Raw genomic sequence first — 21,528 nt, 5'->3', positions numbered from 1 at the left:
AAGCGACTTAGCAGCAGCAGCAGCAGCAGGGAACTAAATCAGGCATGCCACAACTAAAGATCCTACATACTGCTACAAAGATGGGAGATCCCAAGTACTGCAATTAAGACTGCTAATTTGGGATTAGCAGGGATTCTCCAGGAAAGAATACTGGAGTGGGTTGCCATGCCCTTCTCCAGCGGATTTTCCCAACCCAAGGATGGAACCCTGGGTCGTCTCTTACGTCTCTTGATTTTTTTTTCTTTATCCCTTATGTGATAAAGATTTTTTGATTGGATTTTCCCCTAATATTTTATACATTCACAGTGATATATTTTTCATCCATTATACTGGCATTTGATGGGTCCTTTCAATCTGGAAGGAAAGTCATGTCCTTCAATGTGGGATATTTTCTTGAATCACTTTGTTAATTATTTCTTCCTCTCCAGCTTTCTTTTCTCTCTCAAATCCATATGGTTTGGTACTCAAACTGTTTCCTCTAATTTTGTTATTTATTCTCTTGTTTTTTAATCTTTTTTTGTATTTTAATGTTTTTAATCTGTTTTTAATCTTTTTGTATTTTTTAATCTGAGAGTGTAATCCACTCTCAGAAGTTATCTTACCTTTATCTTCCAACTGGTTACCACTGTCTTAACTTCTAAGGCCATATATTAGTTTTATACATATTTGAATTGGAATTGTAAGCTCTTTGAAGGAATGGTTTGTGTCGTGATCCTTCTTTGTATGTGCATATAATGCAAATCAGTATTTTTTTGCCCCAAATCAGTAGGTATCTTTTGTCCTTGAGTAGTTCAGGCTGTTTAACTACATTGTGGCCATTGTCCAATAACTCTTTGATTTCTGCAGCTGCAACTTCTGTTTAATACTAAGATTCTTTAGATTGCACATAGCAGATGCTTGGCCTAAACAGGTTAATTTAAGACAATATGAAATTTTTTTACTTACTACTAAGACCAGTCTTGGAGAAGGCAATGGCAAGCCACTCCAGTACTATTGCCTAGAAAATCCCATGGATGGAGGAGCCTGGTAGGCTGCAGTCCGTGGGGTCGCTAAGGGTCGGACACGACTGAGCGACTTCACTTTCACTTTTCACTTTCCACTTTCACACACTGGAGAAGGAAATGGCAACCCACTCCAGTGTTCTTGCCTGGAGAATCCCAGGGACGGGGGAGCCTGGTGGGCTTCCGTCTATGGGGTCACACAGAGTCGGACACGACTGAAGTGACTTAGCAGTAGCAGCAAGACCAGTCTCACTGGCTTCAGGTGCACTTTGTTTCAACAGTAATAGTGTGGCCAGCTTCAGATTTCTTCCCCTTCATATTTTGGCTCTTTTTGAGCTGTAGCTTTATTCTCTTGAGGGAGGTAAACTTCTTGTGGCCCTCAAGTGCCTGCCTCCAGCTTTTGTGGCTACTCTCTTTCTTGCTGAGGAGCTTTGAGAAGGAGAGAAACCATGCCTTGGACCTGTATTTTGAACCCTGGGTAAAACTTTGCCCTAGGGACTTCCCTGGTGGTCCAGTGGTTAAGAATCCACCTTCCCATGCAGGGGATGTGGCTTCTGTCCCCAGTCAGGGAACTAAGATCCCACATGCTGCAGAACAACTTCGCCTCTACACCACAGCCAGAGAAGCCTATATGCCGCAACAAAGACCCAGCGCAGACAAAAATGGTTAAAAATAAAGCAAGACAAATTAAATAAAAAGCTTTGCCTAAAGATAGTTGAACAAATAATTATTCTTTTTGATTAATCCAGTTTGATTCTGGTCTTCTATGCTGTATATAGCTTTCCCTGGTGGTTCAGTAGTAAAGAACCCACCTGGATTTGATCCCTGTGCAGGAAAAATCCCCCGGAGAAGGATATGACAAGCCACTACAGTATTCTTGCCTGGGAAATCCCATGGACAGAGGGGCCTGGCGGGCTACAGTGCATGGGGTCACAAAAGAGTCAGACGTGACTTAGCGACTAAACGACAACAACAATATTGTTTCCAACATCTAGGTTTTCCCTAAGGCTCTATGACTCTGTACTTTGCTGAGGTTGCCCACAGAATTGCAACCTTTGTTGTTTGAAGCTCTGGTTCAAGGAAGTTTATTTGAGAAGTATCTTGGCTTCCACTCCTCATTTCGTGTGTGTGTGTGTGTGTGTGTATGTGCGCGCGCGTGCGTGCTCAGTCACTCAGTTGTGTCCTACTGTTTGTGACCCCATGGACTGTGGCCTGCCAAGCTTCTCTGTCCATGGACTTTTCCAGGCAAGAATACTGAAGTGAGTTGCTACTTCTTCCTCCAGGGGATCTTCCTGATGCAGGGATCAAACCCACGTCTCCTTCATTGGCATATGGATTCTTTACCACTAAGCCACCAGGGAAGCCTCTCATTTCATATTTTAAATAATGTCATGGTCTTAGAGCTTTAGCCAAGAACCCCCAGAGCAATTTTTCTCTCCTCTTCTCACGTTCACTGTGTTCCACCATGTCCATGAAACATGATATAATGAGGTTCTCTATGATGTGAATATTTATATCTTAAAAAATTTTTTTTTTCAAATGCTTAATCTGAAAGCTGACAGAGCCAGACATCCTGTTGAAAGGCTTCAGATTTTTTCGGTAAAGCGTTTTCAATATTTCTCATGAAATCCTAGAAAACTTATAATTAATTTCATAATTTATCTGTGTCAGGGGACTACATTTGTCCCTGAATTGCTGCTTTCAAGACATGTTAGAACAGCTTCTTATCATAGGTTTTGAGCTGAGACTGATGAGGGTTTTTTTTTTCCTTCAAACTTCTGAATTCTCTATTATTTCTTCAGACCATTCTTTGCTCAGTGGCTAAGGAGTGTGCTCTGGGTTAGCAGCTGGCTTGACTGATTGTTCTTCACAGCCAATCAAGGAATGCATTTTTAAATGGTAGAGTTCTTCCAGGAAATCTTCTTGGCCAACCCTTCTTTACAAGGAGCAGAGACCTTCAGCTTGTCATTGTTGTTTAGTTGCTAAGTCGTGTCCGACGCTATGCGACCCCAGGGACTGCAGCATGCCAGGCTTCTCTGTCCTTCATTTTCTCCCAGAGTTTGCTCACACTCATGTCCATTGAATCAGTGATGCCATCCAACCATCTCATCCTTCGTCATCCCCTTCTCCTCCTGCCCTCAATCATTTGCAGCATCAGGGTCTTTTCCATTGAGTCAGGTCTTCACATCAGGTGGCCAAAGAATACCAAAAGGAGCTTCAACTTCAGCATCAGTCCTTCCAATGAATATTCAGGGTTGTTTTCCTTTAGGATTGACTTATTTGATCTTGCAGTCCAAGGGGTTCTCAAGAGTCTTCTCCAGTGCCACAGTTCAAAAATATCAATTCTTCAGCAGTCAGCCTTCTTTATGGTCCAACTCTCGCATCCGTACATGACTACCTACTGCACTGTCTAGGTTTGTTATAGCATTTCTTCCAAGGAGCAGACATCTTTTAATTTCTTCAGGAATATTTCCCAAGTGTTCTCTGGCTTATGCCATTTGCCATTATTTTGGAAACGTGTCCAGAAAGATTATCCAAAGTCAGCGTTTAGAAGCATCTACCTTCCAAAGGGATCATTCTGGGAAACAGATCTGACCTATGGAAAAGTCACCATCAGTCTCTGCCACTGCCCTCAGCATAAGCCTAGGTTGCTTACGTGGTTCACAAAACCCGCCATGTCTCTTTGGGCCTTTCGCCACCTGTCCAGCCTTTTCACTTGCAAATCCATGTCATTCAAGTAGCAGTCCTTTGCTGTTTTTGTTGTTTAATTGTTAAGTCATGTCTGACTCTTTGTGACCCCATAGACTGTAGACCCCCAGGCTCCTCTGTCCATGGAATTCTCCAGGCAAGAATACTGGAGTGGTAGCCATTCCCTTCTCCAGGGGATATTCCTGACCCAGGGATCAAACCTGTATCTCCTGCTTGGCAGGCGAATTCTTTACCACTAAGCCACCTGGGAAGTCCGTAACACTCTTACCACTCGGAATCACTTATGTTTCTAAACATCCATCTGCCATATCCCTTCTAGAGTGTGTCTTCCCAGCCTCATAGCTTTCCCCTTTCACCTCTTGTGTTTTTCCATTTTGAAAAACGATTCCTTGTCCCAGACACTGGAATGTCATAGATCAGTGCTGGACAGAAAACATCCTTAGACTTCGTCTACCAGCTGAGCCTCTGCAACTTCTGGGTTTCTCCTGCCTCAAGATTTGTGATATGAACAGGATGGGACCTGCTATGTAAGCCCCTCTAGGTATGGGGTAAGGAAGCAGAGGAAATTGTTGCCTGGGCCAGAGTCTTGGAAATTTTAGCACTTGGCTAAGGCAACGCATATATGTGTGCATATATGCTCAGTTGTATCTGACTCTTTGTGACCCCATGGACTGTGGTCTGCCAGGCTCCTCTGTCCATGGGATTTTCCAAGCAAGAATACTGGAGTAGGTTGCCATTTCCTTCTCTAGGGAATCTTCTCGTCCCAGGGAATGTACCTCTGTCTCCTATGTCGGCAGACAGGAGAAGCCCCAGCTAAGGGCTAGGAATAAGAAATAGGAAATAGATCAATTTTTTTAATGTGTGGTGATGTGAAATATTTGCACATCAGCAAAATTATCGACAAAGAATATTAATGGTATTATGCTTTAAATATGTTAGAAAATTTCAAGTGATATATTTTATTAAATGGAATTAATTTTTTCTCAAAAACTAGTTAGCTATTTTTTCCCCTTTATTTCTTAAAGCCTTTACTTTTAAGATGTGACAGAAGAGTTACAGGTGCACATGGAAAAGTAATACTTGATTGCAGTTGAAAATTACTTGGTTAACCTGGGGGTTGGAGTTTTGGACATTTTAAACTTGACAGTTAAACTTCACATTCTTTTGGGTTTTGTCACATCTTTCACTTCTTTAGTCGTTATGTTACTGAGAGCTGGGAATGCGCTGAACACACTGAGACACATAAAACCCTTTCAGTGTTGCTGAAGTTCAAAGGCAAGTAGGAGCCAATTGCCTCTGCTTGTTTCCAAAATAACATAGGGAGACAGTAATCAGTTGCAGTTGCTGTAAATAATTACAAGTTGATTTTATTGAGAAAGTGAGCAGCACTGTATTTATGCAATAAAAAATTTATCAGACATACATCTTCCCTCCTCCCTTTCCAGCCCACGGAGGAAACAAACCTTCAACAAAACATTATTTTAATGAGCACATTTCAAAGGTGCTGGATTTATGGGAGACATCAGGCAACACTGATTGCAATTACTGTCTCTCTTTGTCGTTCAGGACTTTATTGATGCCATATTGAGAAGAGTGTGAGGATGAAAGTTAGAAGGGGAAATAGTCAACCAGCCTGTTAGCCTGTAAACATCCATACTTGGTGGCATCAAAAACCTCCTTAAAATGGTTGTCTTTGTAGTTTAAAAATCATTTCTTTTTCAAGTTAAGTTGTTGATTTGACCAGAGATGGATGTACAAAAAAACTTCTTAAAATGTCTATTCTTTTCCCTGGGCTTCCCAGGTGGCTCAGTGGTAAAAATATCCACCTGCTAAGCAGGAGATGTGGTTTCAATCCCTGGATCTTGAAGATCCCTCGGAGAAGGAAATGGCAACCCACTCCAGTATTCTTGTCTGGAAAATCCCATGGACAGAGGATCCTGGCAGGCTACAGTCCATGGGATTGCAAAAGAGTTAGACATGACTTAGCAACTAAACAACAATTCTTTTTCTTGGGCTACAAGCTACAGCCATTATCATTGGGACCCTCTAGAATGAAGCAGCCTGAAGACTTGTAGTATAAAAGATAATAAATACTGATTTTTCTTATCAATATTCTTATTCTTTTGTTAAATCAATCTTATTATCAAATAATTGAATATTATTGCTTTACTATGCTGTATGTTGGTATTGGTCATGTGAATTAGTTGGTATTAGTCACATTACATCTTTTTTTTAATTTAATTTTTTTTCTACTTTTTTTTTTTTAACATTTTGGCCACACTGCGTGGCATGTGGGATCTTAGCTCCCTGAGCAGGGATTGAACCCACACTGTCTGTAGAGGAAGCACGAATCCTAACTGCTGGGCTGCTAGGGAAGTCCTGCATCATGATTATTGTATTCAGCCTCAGCTTCCTCACTAATGAGTGCTGTGCACATCTCTGTCAAATCACAGATGTCAAGTCTATAGAGCAGGGGTCGCAAACATTTTCTGTATAAAGGACCAGATAATGAAGATTTTCAACTTCAGAGGCCTCTGATCTGTGTCTTAGCTACTCAACTATGTTGTTATGTGTGAAAGCAGCTGTGGATAGTATGTCGGTGAATGGGCCTGACTGTTCCTGTTAAACCTCACAGAAGCAGGTGATAGGACTTTGCCTATGGACTAGAGTGGGGTTCATGGACTTGAATGCCTGTTGGGGGCCAGGCAGGTATCTAATGGAGTCACGTGGCTGATGGAACTGCCACTAGTGCCTTGTCTGAAAGATGCAGCTACTTCTTACTTCTGGCCACTTGTGACCGGCTCAGTGAGACCTGAGTTTGTAATTCAAGAGTAGCTGGAGCAACTTCCTGGTGGTCCAGTGGCTAAGACTCTGAGCTCCCAATGCATGGTGCGCAGGTTCGAACCCTGCAATTAAAACTGGGCACAGTCACATAAATGAATAAATCTATGTTAAAAAAAAAAAAAAGAATAAGCTTCAGAGTCAGACAGACCTAATTTGAGTTCTACTTACTAGCAGTGTGAACCTAGATAAGTTATTCGTTTTTTTTAAAGAGTGGCTGGAAATTGGTATTTTCATGCAAAGCAATTTTATCAGTAGGCAGCTAATTTAGATTCAATCAGAAAATGTTGTGCAGGTCAGGCTATATACCTTTGAGAACTCTTCTGGTCCATAGGATCTAATTTAGAAGTGCTGGTCTTTTCAAGTATAATTATGTATAATGTTTAATGAAGAACTTCCTGTTATACTTTTACCACCTGAGGAGAAGAGTCAACTCTTTGGAAAAGACCCTGATGCTGGGAAAGACTGAAGGCAAAAGGAGAAGAGGGTGGCAGAGGATGAGATGGTTAGATAGCATCACTGGCTCAGTGGACATGTATTTGAGCAAACTCCGGGAGACAGCAAAGGACAGGGAAGCCTGGTGTGCTGCAGCCCAAAAGGTTGCAAAAAGCTGGACAAGACTTGGCAACTGAACAGCACTACCAACAAGAAGTTGTTGGTGAATGTTATTAGACATGGGCAGCACATATCTAGTGCAGGTGTTGCTAACTACCTATTCTAGTGCTGTGACAGACGTCAATAATTGATCATACCACTCTATCCTGCTGAGCCTAGAGTGATTCACCACCAGATCTCAAAAAAGCTACAGCCGGTGAATTCACTGTGTCCTTTGTAGCTCAGCTGGTAGAGAATCTGCCTGCAGTTCAGGAGACCCCTGTTCAACTCCTGGATGGGAAGATAGGAAAGGGATAGGCTGGAGAAGGGATAGGCTACCCACTCCAGTATTCTTGGGCTTCCCTGGTGGCTCAGCCTGCCATGTGGGAGATGTGGGTTTGATCCCTGTGTTGGGAAGATCCCCTGGAGAAAGGAACAGCTACCCACTCCAGTATTCTAGCCTGGACAATTCCATGGACTGTTCAGTTCATGGAGTTGCAGAGTTTGACACGACTGAATGACTTTCACTTTCTTCTGATATGTAAGGTATTTGTCAACCCTGTTCCAGAGGATTCTCTTTAAAATGTTTTTTTTGGATTAATCCAGAAAATGGCATAGGATTTTTAAATTCTGTGCTTTTAAAGAATCTAGCCAGAAATTGCTCTTAACTACAGAGTATTTGAGAAAATACATATCAGAAATAACAACAGATAGGACAGAAGGCAAAATCCTATTCCTATGGCAGTATCAGATTTTAGATTCAAACTTAGGGAATTGAAGAATATCCATAGTTGGATGTGTCCTAAAAACTTTAGTAGCATTCCTTCTTTGAAGACACCTGAACTTGTATTTCTGGTGTGTCTCTTTTCACCATACCTGTGTGAAATAATGGGAGTGAATAGTTATAAAGGGCAGGTCCTTTTTTTCTTTCTCTTTCTGTCTCTGATGCTGGTTTACAGTTACTAGATAGAGTATAAGATGTTCAGAATTTAAGGACTCTATATGTGAATACGTGCAATCCGGGATGCAGGTAACTTTTGGATTGTGTATATGACATGCTGGATGTGATGCTGCCTAAGTAAAACGTGTTTTATTGTCCATTTTGATTGCATAAAATTTACATCTTTTGTATTCTGCCCTCTGTGAGTCTAAACCATCTAACCCGCGTTGAACCTGTCCTGTAGATTTCTTGAATGTTGAGAACTGTGCTAATTTGGCAGTGTCATGCTTTATTACGTTATTTGACTTACTTGCATTTGTTATTCCCTCCAACCCCTGTCATAATTAACATTTTCTTTTCCTGTCATCTTGCGCAGTAAGGACCATGAATGGTGTAAACTGAAAGAACATATTGTGTTTAGCTAGGCAACTTAGAACAAATGTTCATTGGATGTCATTTATATGCCAGTTATTGTTCAGTTGCTAAGTCATATCCGATTCTTTGCAACCCCATGGACTGCAGCACGCAGGCTTCCCTGTCCTTCACTATCTACTGGAGTTAGCTCAAAGTCATGGCCATTGAGTAGGTGATGCTATCTAGCCGTCTCATCCTCTGTCACCCCCTTCTCCTTTTGCCTTCAGTCTTTCCCAACATCAGGACCTTTTCCAGTGAGTTGGCTCTTCGCATCAGGTGGCCAGAGTATTCAGCTTCAGCATCAGTCCTTCCAATGCGGAGTTCTAAACGTGGATGAACCAGAAAAATGGACCCTGCATTTGAAGACCAGTCTAGTGGAATTTAAAATGTTCCTTTTCTAGTAATCAGTGATGAACAGTCACAATTCCACTGGAAGTAAAGCTCCACTGGGCATAGGTGTTTGTTTCCTTTACTGATATACCCTACGTGCCCAGGTCGGTGCATCGTATATTGTAACTGCTCAATAAATATTTCTTAGATGAACTTTTGCACGTTTTTATGTAGGTGTGGGACAGTTAATGTAGGTGAATCACAGGGTGTGCCTTCTATTTCCTTTACGTGTCTCTCCTACTGTTTACGCCAGCCATGTAATTCTCTTTCCAGAAAAATCAGTCTTGAGTTTTCTTCCAGAAATATTATTAATATATGTACATATACACACATATATGTGTATGTGTAGTTTTTTTATACAAATTACAGCCTATTCCTTTCTTTCTCTTAAAAATATAGGAGATAGTTTTCTATCATTTCATACCCATATGATTTTTTAGTGGCTATGTCGTTTTTTATTGCCTGAACATTTCTTATTTCATTAAACCAGAAATTTATTGGTGAATGTTGAAGTTATTCTGATCTTTTGCTTTTATAAACAGTGCTCTAGTAAATAGCCTCTCTCAATTTGCAACCTCTGCAAGTAGGAATTTTAGTATATATTTGTAAAAGTGGTATTGTGGAATTCCTACAAGTTCAAAGGTTTTATACATTTGTAATTTTTATAGGTATTGCAGATAATCTTCCACAGAGAATATGAATGTGCCATTTTGCTCCACTCTTGCTAACATTATATTTTATCAAAATGCTTACTTTTTTCTGATCTAATAGGTGAAAAATATCTATTATGGCTTTGTTTTGTGTGTTTGAACATTTTATATGTTTACAGACTCCATTTTGTGTCTTCTGTCTTTATAACGTTTGCCCATTTTTCTATTTGATTATTGATATTTATCTTTCTGATGTGTAGAGGTTCTTTATATGGTTAAAAAAAATTCCCTAGCCAAGCTTGCTTGTTTATATTTCTGTGTTAATTATAGAGTCATTTTGTCTAGGGACCAAACCCAGTGAACTAAAAATCAATCCTGTTGGTATTTTGATTGTGTTTGTGTCAAATTTATGGATGACTTAGGGAGAACTGACATTTCCATAATGTTTCACCTTATTTCTCAAGAACATAATATGTCTTTGTATTTGTTTAAGTGAGTCATTATGGTGATAAAGGACACTGTCTTAACTTTTTCTATTAAGTCTCTAATGTTTTCTATTAAAATATGTTGGCTTTGAGATAAATTTATATTGTATCATGTTAAGGAACTAGTCACCTATTGCTCTTATTGAGGTTTTTATAAGGAAAGGATGTATTTTGTCAATTATTTTTGTGTATCTGGTAACTCATGTATTGTTTGTTTTCATCTATGAATATGATAAATTTTAAGTATTGTTGGTGTTGTTCAGTCACTAAGTCGTGTTCAACTCTGCGACCCTGTGGACTGCAGCACGCCAGGCTTCCCTGTCCTTCAGTATCTTCTGGAGTTTGCTCAAACTCATGTCCACTGAGTCAGTGATGCTGTCTAACCATCTCATCCTCTGGCACCCTCTTCTCCTTTTGCCTTCAATCTTTCCCAGCTTTAGGGTCTTTCCTAGTGTGTTGGCTCTTCTCATCAGGTGGCCAAAGTATTGGATTTCAGCTTCAGCATTAGTCCTTCCAATGAATATTCAGGGTTGATTTCCTTTAGGATTAGCTGGTTTGATCTGCCTGCTGTCCACGGGACTCTCAAGAGCTTTCTCCAGCACCACTGTTCAAAAGCATCTATTCTTCAGTGCTCAGCCTTCTCTAGCATCCAACTCTCACATCTGTACATGACTGTTGGAAAACCATAACTTTGACTAGATGGAGCTTTTCCAGCAAAGTGATGTCTCTGCTTTGTAAAATGTTGTCTGTGTTTGTCATAGTTTTCATTCCAAGGAGGAAGCATCTTTAATTTTGTGGTGCAGTCACTGTCCGCAGTGATTTTGGAGCCCAAGAAAATAAAATCTGTCACTGCTTCTACTTTTTACCTTCTATTTTCCATGAAGGATTGGGACTAGATGCTTGACCTTAGTTTTTTGAACGTTGAGTTTTAAGCCAACTTTCTCATTCTCCTCTTTCACCCTCAAGAGGCTCTTTAGTTCCTCTTCACTTTCTGTCATTGGTGCGGTATCATCTACATATCTGAGACTGTTAATATTTCTCCCAGCAACAGAGTTTTGCATATTGAACTATCCTTGTACTCCTGGAGTAAGTTCTACTTCGTCATGTTATTCTTTTAATATGCTGCTGGATTTTGATTCTTTTTCCTTATACAGATCTTCCTCAACTTTCATTGGGATTATCTCACAGTAAACCCATTTTAAGTTGAAAATAGCGTAAGTCAAAACTGCATTTAACAGACATAATCAACTGAACATCATTGTTTACCCTGCTGCTGCTGCCACCCTAGCCTGCCTTAAACCTGCTTGGAAACATTAGCCTGCACTTGAGTAGAATCACCTAACACAAAGTATATTGTAATAAAGTGCTGAGTATCTCATGTAATTTTTGGATATTGTACTGAAAGTGGAAATTAGAATGGTCTGTGTGCATACTGAGTAGTTATCAGTGTATTGATTCTCCACCCTCCTGATCACGAGGCTGACTTGGAGTGGCTGTCGCCCAGCATCACAACAGTACTTTTCTGCATACTGCTAGCCCGTGATGGGACCAAAATTCATCTTCAAAGTATGGTTGCAACTCAATGCATATTGCTATCACACCATTGTAAAGTTGAAAAATCATTAAGTTGAGCCATAGTTAAGTTGGGGACCATCTACAGTATTAATATATTTAGAAATTATGCGTTGATTTTGGATGTGAGACTGGTGTGTGTATTGGATTTTATATGTATTCTTGTCTTTATGAAAAGAATCTGGACACTTCTTTTGTGTTCTTGAACAATTTACAATTTATTGAAATTACACACTTCTTAACTATTTGATAGAATTTTCCTTTGCAACTCTCTAGTTCTGTGTTCTTTGACAACTTCTTCTATACCTTCTATGACTTTTTAAGCCATTCTACCTCTTCTGGGGTCAATTTTGGCCATTCATATTTTCTTAAAAACTTATACAGATTTTCTGATTTAGTTACATGAAACTGAACAAAATAATCATCTTTAATTTTCTTTTATATCTGTGGTTATTTCCTTACCACTTTCAGATCTTTTTATCAAAAAAAATTAATGACATGTTAAAATATTTTAAAGAATTTTTTAAATGTTGCAAATAGAATATATAGTTCACTTATCCATATTTTATTAAAACTTAAGTTATTCTTAAGGTAACTATGAAACTCAGAACTTTAGAATTAACATTTCTGACAACTCTCTTCTCTTTTGACAGGCCCTGAAGAGGAAAGTGAGGATGACCCTCAACTTGAAGGCAGAGATCCTGATATTTGGCATGTTGGTTTTAAGATCTCATGGGACATAGAGACACCTGGTTTGGCGATACCCCTTCACCAAGGAGACTGCTATTTTATGCTTGGTAATGTGATGATCAAAGCTATACTGATGCTCTAGTGTCTTAAGTTTTAGATTATTGGGTACATATTTTGCATATGTCTTTTGAAGTAAACTTTGTAAGTTTTTCATATGATAATGAAGCTTCTACATGTAACTTGATTTTTTTTTCTTTTTAAGATACTGCTAATTTAAAAAGTTGCTTTTCTTTTCATTCTAAGTATTGATGGTGTTCCCCAAAGTACTAACCAGTTTTCAAGATTTTTTTCATCAGAGTTACTAAATCATCTCAATCACCTTATTAATGTGAAGTTTTAAAAATATGTCCCTGTCTCTGTAGGTTTTTAGTGAAATTTTTTTTCCAGTTTTGAGTTTAATTTCCTCTCAGGACCAGCTAGCCTGACAACATAGCCTCTTCCTCTATTCCCTGCCCCCTACTCCCTCCCACTGAGTTCCCCTCATTTCCCTCATTTAGTTCTTTGGGAAACAATATTTCAGCTATGGTCAGCCTCACTGAAGCTATGAAGTTTGGGGAGCTTTGTTTTTTGTTTCTTAGCTCTAAGTTTTTTTTTTTTTTTGGTTTATTTTTAGACTTTCTGTTTGCTTTCTGATGCACAGCCTGCAAACAGTATCCTTTTTTCCTTACAGAGCCTTTCAGGGTTTATTTTGTCCTTGGCTCTCACTCCTAATTATTTTGGGGTTAATCTCACTCTTACCTGCCTAGGGGAATCTACTCATGTGTTTGGTTTTAGAGCCAGGAACATCAAGGCTCAAACCCAGTATTTATAATAAGAATTATCTCCCAATTAATAGAGAGTCTATAGAGGGTCCTCTCTGTGCTTCCTAAGTTTCTGGAGGAGATAGTGGAAATGGATAACACTTGGTCCTTGCTTTCTAGAAATTATGAATTTGGGGTGGCCATTCAGTCATGACCTCACTAAATGTTTTCCAAATTTATTCTTTCGCACATTAGCTTCAAGTTTCTTGCCATATTCCTGAGCTACCCATACTATTGTTGTTGTTGTTTAGTCGGTAAGTCTCTTCTAACTCTTTGAGACCCCATGTACTGCAGCATGCCAGACTTCCCTGTTCTTCACTGTTTCCCAGAGTTTGCTCAGATTCATGTCCATTGAGTAGGTGATACTATCTAACCATCTCATCCTCTGTCATCCCCTTCTCCTTTTGCCTTCAATCTTTCCCAGCATCAGGGTCTTTTCCAATGAGTTGGCTGTTCCCATCAGGGGGCCAAAGTATTGGTACTTCAGCTTTAGCATCAGTCAGGGTTGATTTCCTTTAGGATTGACTGATTTGATCTCCTTGCAGTCCATGGGACTCTCAAGAGTCTTCTCCAGCACCACGATTATTACTTATGTAATATTTGTCTCTAGATAAACTCTTTTTTTTTCTTGAACAAAATTAGTTTATTTTAGGTGATTTTATATCTGAAATGGAAAACCAGTATCACTTGACATAAATAGAAGAATTGTACAGAATGAAAGTAAAGTTGTTTTAAGTATCTGGTGCTTTTGTTTGCTGAAGACCCTGAGACTCAGGCCTGTTCTGTCTTCAGTCATTATTCGGGAGAGGTGTTAACCCAATCATGGTACCAATTTTGGGCTTTCTCCTTTGTGTCAGTGGGAAGATTGGAAGATCATGATGCAGGGAATTAACCTTCTCACAGTGTGATTCAATAGTCAATTCCTAAATTCTTTTCGTGAAGGAGTCCTGCATTTGTTGCACACTCCTTTTTTGTTTTTGTTCAGTCATTAAGTCGTGTCCAACTCTCTGTGACCCCAGGGACTGTAGCCTGCCAGGCTCCTCTCCTCCACTGTCACCTGGAGTTTGCTCAAAGTCACGTCCATTGAGTTGGTGATGCTGTCCAACCATCTCATCCTCTTAAGTAAGCTCCAAATCTCTTGCCTTCTGTTTGCTTGCTGCTTTCCAGTTTACAGATCAGTTTCACATAAGCCATCTCAGTCAATCTCCAAACAGCCTTGCTAGGGAGATGTTGCAGGGTATCAATCTGTTTTAAAGTAATTTGCCCAAGGTCACTCAGTTCGTGTGAGGCAGAGCAGAGGGCAGTATGTGTTTGTATGTTTCTTATTCGGTGCTTTTCTTGCTCTCAAAGGGACCATTTAGATTTGATCCCAATTCATTGAAGATCTCTAGGTGGGAATGCTTCTAGGGGTAAGGTCATCTCTTCATCTGCTCCGCTCCTGCTTGTCTCAGGATTTGAGTTTCTATTCTCAAGTCTTTGCCCCATTGTTGAGCATCATTTTATAGGTAAAACAGACTATTATTTCATTTTTTAATATATCACCCAGATGTGGATATTTACGGTGAGTATAAATAGGTTGTCATTTCAGCCAGTAAATCACTTTCCTTTTGGGTACTCTGTTCGAGTTTCTATTAATATTTTTCATCTTTAAAAGAAATGAGAGTCAGAATAGTGCTATTTTAAATAGCTTTATTAACTTTCTATGTATAAAAGTAGTAAATGACATTGTAAAGGTTCAGCTACTTTCCATTTCTTTAGTAACATGTCATATTTTCTTTTCTGATTGAAAAAGTAGTATATCCTCATTGTAGAGAAAAGAAACTCTGTAAAGTATAAAGTGAAAAGAAGAAAATAAAAATCAGGTTCATGCCTATTTTGGTACTTTCCTTTTCAGACTTTTTCCAACGTGTACATAAATAATGTACCTGGAATGGCAGTTGTTGGTGTCTCAGTGACAAGTCATGTCCGACTCTTCTGTGACCCCATGGACTGTAGCCCGCCCGGCTCCTCTGTCTGTGGGATTTCCCAGGCAAGAATAATGGACTGGGTTGCCATTTTCTACTCCAGGGACTCTTCCTGACTCAGGGATCGAACCTGTGTCTTCTTCCTTCTCAGGCAGATTCTTTACCACTGAGCCACCAGGGAAGCCCAGGAATGACAGTAGTGTATGAATAACAGCTATGTTTACTGTGGGCTAATGACAAGTCAAGCCTTCTGTGAATCTTCTCAGTAACCCTGAGAAGTAGATACCAGCTCTGTTGAGGAAGAAGAAGATCAGGTTAGATCGATGTAGTGACTTAGCCATGGTTACACAGTGGGACAGAATCATGGATTGAAACTTGTCGCTTTAGCCCACCTGTGCTCTGATACCCGTGTCAGGCCTTCCCCTCCCCGCACCTGAGGATCCTCTGCACTCCTCTCTGGCACTGACCCCTGCTCTGGGCTTCTCTGCCTTCCTCAGTGTGATGCCTCTGCCGTACCTGAAGGCTTAAGGCTAAATTGTTCAGAAGGGCAGAAAAGAAGGTGATGATGGTGGTCTGTTTGCTTCTTTCTTTTCCAGTTCGTTTTTTAAAAATTATTTATTCATCTATTTATTTTTGGCTTGTTGCTCTATGTGGGCTTTCTCTAGTTTTGGTGAGCAGGGGCTACTCTTCATTGCAGTGCATGGGCTGCTCATTGTGGCTTCTCTTGTTGGAGAGCGCAGACTCTAGGGCACATGGGCTTCAGTAATTGGGGCTCCCAGGCTTTAGAGCATGGACTCAGTAGTTGTAGCCCATGGGCTTAGTTGCTCCAAAGCATGTGAAATCTTCCCAGATCATGGATTGAATCAGTGTCCCCTGCATTGCAAGTCGGACTCTTAACCGCTGGACTACCAGGGAAGCCCTCCATTTCTTTTTAAAGTTATGTTTTTCTTGGCTCAGAAATTACATTAAAAATGAAAATATCAAATAATTGCATTGTCCTTTTAACTTATATATTATAATGAATATACATTTTTAGAATATACGTTGGTTCCACTTATCTGTTGTAGGTGATAAAGAATGAGTAGTTATCATTTTATAGGAGCTGATATCTGAGACATAACATCTAGTCCTGATTTCCAAACTCCTGCCTTCAGATAAAGGTGAAATAACTGATAACTTAGTGAACTAGGCCAAGCATAGCACAGTACACCTCAAGTTTGTGCTTGGAATCTGTTTTCTTATTAAGATGTCATATTCAATTTCTAAAATGATTTGTCCCACATCTCCTCTTAGGCTAAACAAAACAAAAATAAAAGCAACCATGGTTGAAAGCTACCTTTTCTCTTTACTTTTTAAAAGCCAAGGACTCTAAAGAACCCTGTCCCGGGATCCCTGCCCTGTGCTGATACCTGAAATCTGAACTTCATAGCACTTTTGAAAAGGAAACAGTTTAGCTCAATTTATAATAATATATTGGTCTGCAGAGGAAGTGCAGACCAAACCCTGCTGTCTCAAGTCAATCCTCCAGGGGTGTCTGATGGGGAACGTGTCGGGTGCCTGTAATAAATCCACTGCCTGTGGAACTGAGTGAAGGCCCTGCTGGCAGTGCCCGAGGACACGCTTAACTGGGGTTGTCACGGTTTTACTTTTAAATTGGAATCTTTGCCCTAATCTCAGAGTTAGACATGACCAGATTTGCAAGCAGATTTACAATTTTCACTAATTTTCCAACCAGGACTTCAAAACACACTTAGAGAAGAAAAAAAAATGCACTCTGGTCTTTCTCAGAATGGGATGATTTACTTTGCCACAGATGTTTTCCATAGACTGAAGGCAACCAGGGAGTTAGGGACTTAAAAGTGGCTTGGAGACAAACCGTGGGTTTGTTTTTTGTGTGGAACCGATTATGCAGTTCAGGGGACATCAACCAAATCATGTTCATTAAGCCGGAGCCGAGCGTAGAGGTGGGATGGTTCAGGACAAAGGTGAGTGCTAGGTAAACGGTTTGGACAAGCCTCCTCCCCCACCCCTTTATTTGTTATTACTATTTTCACGTTATCACTCTTCATGACTCTGTTCTCTCTGCTCTCTATACTTTGGTTTCCTTAAATCCAACTACATCTCATTTTCACATGTCGTTATTGTACCAATTAGCTATTTCAAAGCTTCAGCTGCCAGGTAAAAATTGCATGACAAAAAAGAGAACAGCAATATAAATTGAAATGCACAGTATCTCCTTTTTGGGTTGGCATTCCCTCACCAGCAGTTTAGGGTGGAAAAATAGAAAGGCCATTTCTGGTCAGGTGACTAGTTTCCCCAGGTTCCACTCTTGTCTGTGGGCTGTGCATTGTTAGCACCAGTCTGAGCCTCTGCCTCCGCTGAAAAGCTGGTGCTTCATGACACTTGCTTCCCAGGGTTACTGTGAAGTCAAATAAAAAAGTATAGGGGATCTATTTGCAGGGCAGGAATAGAGACACAGATGCAGAGAATGGACTTGTGGACACGATGGGGAAGGAGAGGCTGGGATAAATTGAGAAAGTAGCACTGAAATGTATACACTGCTGCTGCTGCTGCTGCTAAGTTGCTTCAGTCGTGTCCGACTCTTAGCGACCCCATGGACCCTAGCCCACCAGGCTCCTCCATCCATGGGATTTTCCAGGCAAGAGTACCGGAGTAGGGTGCCATTGCCTTCTCCGGAAATGTATACACTACTGTCTGTAAAATAGCCAGCTAGTGGGAAGTTGCTGTATAGCACAGGGAGCTCAGCTCAGTGCTCTGTGATGACCTAGAGGGTTGGGAGGGAGGTTGAAGAGAGAGGGACACATGTATACATTTGACTGATTCACTTTGTTATATGGCAGAAACCAATACAACGTTGTAAAGCAGTTATTCTCCAATTAAAAAGAAATTTAAAAATAAGTATAGAGACTTCCCTGGTGGTCTAGTGGTTAAGACTGAGCTTCCGATGCAGGGGACGTGAGTTCAAGTCAATCCCTGGTTAGAGAACTAAGCTCTCACATGCTATGTAGCAACAATAACAGCAACAACAAAATTAAAAGAAATTAAAAATATTTTTTAAAAAGAGAAAGTTTTTGGAAAGCGCTTTGTGAATTACAACTTGAACATGGGGACTCATTACGAAGACTGGGACCTGGGTCATGGTATATTGGAGACCCAGTGAGGGAGAGGGTGACAGAAGAGTGCTGAGTGCTGGGTTCTTACCCCGCTCCGTGCCCTGAGCTTGGCTGGCTTTGCACCTAATCGCTCCATGTATATACTTCTGTAGCCACATAAAGGAACTACAAGGAAGGGAAATCTCCCCAGTTGATTCTTGCGGGCGAGAAGAGTTGCCATCTGGCCATTGTTGAATCAGAGCTCTGTGGTAACCGCAGTCTTGCCTTGGTGGGGGTCGGGTTTACTTATAGAGCCTGACCCGTGGTTTTCTCCTTGTTGAGGTTCACCTTCTCTGAAATACCTATGGCTTAGAGCAGCAAGACCCGGTGTGCTGTGAACGTTTGATGTGGTGTAACCTGAAAATGTGCCATGCTTCTATTTCGGGAGTCAACAAGAGCAGTAGAGTTGGAGTTTGTAGCTCTGTGAGCAGGAAGAACAGAGTCCTCTAGGAGTTTAAAAGTCTCTTGACTGGGACTCTTCTGGGGCTTCACATGGAGACCATGATAGCTTTGTAAATCCTCCAGGTGTCCATCAGTCCTGCCCTGTCTTAGACCTTTTGTTCAGAGGAAAAGGCTTGTGTTATTTTTTCCTCTGACCCCTTTCCCTCCCTCCTCCAACCTCTGACTGACCAGCTGAAGCTAAAAAGACCTCTAATATATGGCTTAATCATAAATTCTAAATAATTATACTTTATTACCTCTCATGGGTCTTGAAATGTAGGTGCTACATTCTGCTTTCTGCCGAGGCAAGGGAATAATACAGAAACAGTAGTAAATTATAACTTCAGGCTGCAGTCGTAAGCTTGAGGAATTGCCATTTAAGTGGAAAGTGCTTGAACAGCCAAATGAGCACCTGTCATGTTTATTTTCACTCTGAAAAGTAGGAACATGACAGTATAGTTTCAGCTGCTTGTCCAATGTGAACTTAGCGTGTTCTCCTTCCCTGCTCAGCAACCGCAGTATCTGCTTCTTGCTGTTAACTTTTTTTTTTTTGCAGGGTTGGGGATGTGTCTCTCCTGAAACTTTTTGCTCTAAAATATGCCCCTAAATGCTGACATTTTCAAACTTGGGCTTTCTGACTTGATATCCCTGGTGGCTCAGATGGTAAAGAATCCGCTGCAATGCAGGAGACCCAAATTGGATCCCTGGGTAGGGAGGATCCCCTGGAGAAGGAAATGGCAGCCAACTCTAGTATTCTTGACTGAGAAATCCCATGGACAGAGAAGCCTAGCGGGCTACAGTCTATGGGATAGCAAAGAGTTGAGCATGACTGAGCAACTAACACATACTTTACACACCAGATTTTTTGGTATTCAGACAAATTGGGGAGAGGACAAGGCTGGTGTCATAGACTCTGAGGGTAGGAACCTGAGTATGTTCCTAGGTCCTTGGAAGGATCTGCCACTTTCTTATCATATCTCAGTTCAGTTCAGTTCAGTCGCTCAGTCGTGTCTCTTTGCGACCCCATGAATCAGAGCACGCCAGGCCTCCCTGTCCATCACCAACTCCCGGAGTTCACTCAAACTCATGTCCATCGAGTCGGTGATGCCATCCAGCCATCTCATTCTCTGTCATCCCCGTCTCCTCCCACCCCCAATCCCTCCCAGCATCAGAGTCTTTTCCAGTGAGTCAACTCGTCGCATGAGGTGGCCAAAGTATTGCGGTTTCAGCTTTAGCATCAATCCTTCCAATGAACACCCAGGATTGATCTCCTTGCAGTCCAAGGGACTCTCAAGAGTCTTCTCCAGCACCACAGTTCAAAAGCATCAATTCTTCGGCGATCAGCTTTCTTCACAGTCCAACTCTCACATCCATACATGACCACGGGAAAAACCATAGCCTTGACTAGACGGACCTTTGTTGGCAAAATAATGTCTCTGCTCTTTAATATGCCATCTAGGTTGGTCATAACTTTCCTTCCAAGGAGTAAGCGTCTTTTAATTTCATGGCTGCAATCAGCATCTGCAGTGATTTTGGAGCCCCAAAAAAATAAAGTCTGACACTGTTTCCACTGTTTCCCCATCTGTCTCCCATGAAGTGATGGGACCAGATGCCATGATCTTAGTTTTCTGAATGTTGAGCTCCAAGCCAATCTTTTCACTCTCCTCTTTCACTTTCATCAAGAGGCTTTTTAGTTCCTCTTCACTTTCTGCCATAGGGGTGGTGTAATCTGCATATCTGAGGTTATTGATATTTCTCCTGGCAATCTTGTTTCCAGCTTGTGCTTCTTCCAGCCCAGCGTTCCTCATGATGTACTCTAGTCTTTCTGTTTATATCTGTAGCATTTCTGTTGTTAACTTTACTTGAAGTGTGTGTGATGAGTACCTCCTGAGGGCCAGGCACTGAGCTGGAGGCTTTGATATATATTATTTATTTCTCATAACAAACCTGTGAGGTGTGTAATTGTCCCCTTCTAGTCACCTTTTTTTTTTCCCCAGAAAAGAAAATTGATGGGGATGGACTGCTAGTGGGTAGTATATGGTTTCTTTTAGGAGTATGAAAATACTCTCAAATTAGTTTATGATGATGGTTGCACAATTCTTTGAATGCACTAAAATGCAGTGAGTTGTATATTTTCAATGAGTGAATTATTTGATATGTGAATTGTTTCTCCGTAAAGCTCCATAAAGTGAGAATGTTAGTTGCTCAGTCGTGTCCGAATCTTTGTGACCCCATAGACTGTAGCCCGCCAGGCTTCTCTGTCCATGGGATTCTCCAGGCAAGGATACTGGTGTGGGTTGCCATTTTCTGCTCCAGGGGATCTTCCCGACCCAGGGATCGAACCCAGGTCTTCTGCCTTGCAGGCGGATTCTTTACTGCCTGAGACTCCAGCACCAGGAAGCAGGTATGTGAATTGTATCTCTGTAAAGCTCCATAGAACCCCTTTCACAAAGGAAATTGAGGCTAAGAGAAGTAAAATCACTAGGTGACATATCTAGTGAAGCTTATGTTTAAGTCCAGATTTTTCTGAGACCAAACCTGTTCTTTCTTCCATGGAACTATGCTAGCTCTACTAATTATATCGTTGTGGAATCCTTTTCTATAAAAATGTGGAAAAAAGAATATTAGTTGACCAACTAATAGATGAATACACACATATTCTCACTGTTAAGGTTTCAGATAATATGGAAGTGCGTAGGATAAAATGTGGAAGTACTCTTTTATCTTCTGTCTGTTCCTTTTATAGCATTAACATAAATAATTATGTAGATATATTTATGTTATAGCTGCTTTTTTAAAAAACA

The 21,528-nt window shown here is 40.7% G+C and overlaps 1 protein-coding gene across 3 annotated transcripts in view; it reads left to right on the top strand.

The window, feature by feature from the left end:
* FTO (FTO alpha-ketoglutarate dependent dioxygenase) overlaps nucleotides 1-21,528 on the top strand; it is a 439,075-nt gene that overhangs the window by 138,701 nt on the left and 278,846 nt on the right. For all 3 annotated transcript variants that reach the window (XM_055412757.2, XM_088830202.1, XM_088830203.1), the window contains exon 4: nucleotides 12,250-12,393. In XM_055412757.2, the coding sequence (XP_055268732.1) occupies nucleotides 12,250-12,393 (144 nt within the window). The remainder of the gene's footprint in view (nucleotides 1-12,249; nucleotides 12,394-21,528) is intronic.

This window comes from Moschus berezovskii, chromosome 22 (genome assembly GCF_049115385.1).
Source record: "Moschus berezovskii isolate FMDL1 chromosome 22, NW_MosBer_1.0, whole genome shotgun sequence".
In the NCBI taxonomy this organism is placed as follows: domain Eukaryota; kingdom Metazoa; phylum Chordata; class Mammalia; order Artiodactyla; family Moschidae; genus Moschus; species Moschus berezovskii.
The sequence above is the reverse complement of the archived record's forward strand: the minus strand, read 5'-3'. Positions and strand labels throughout refer to the sequence as shown.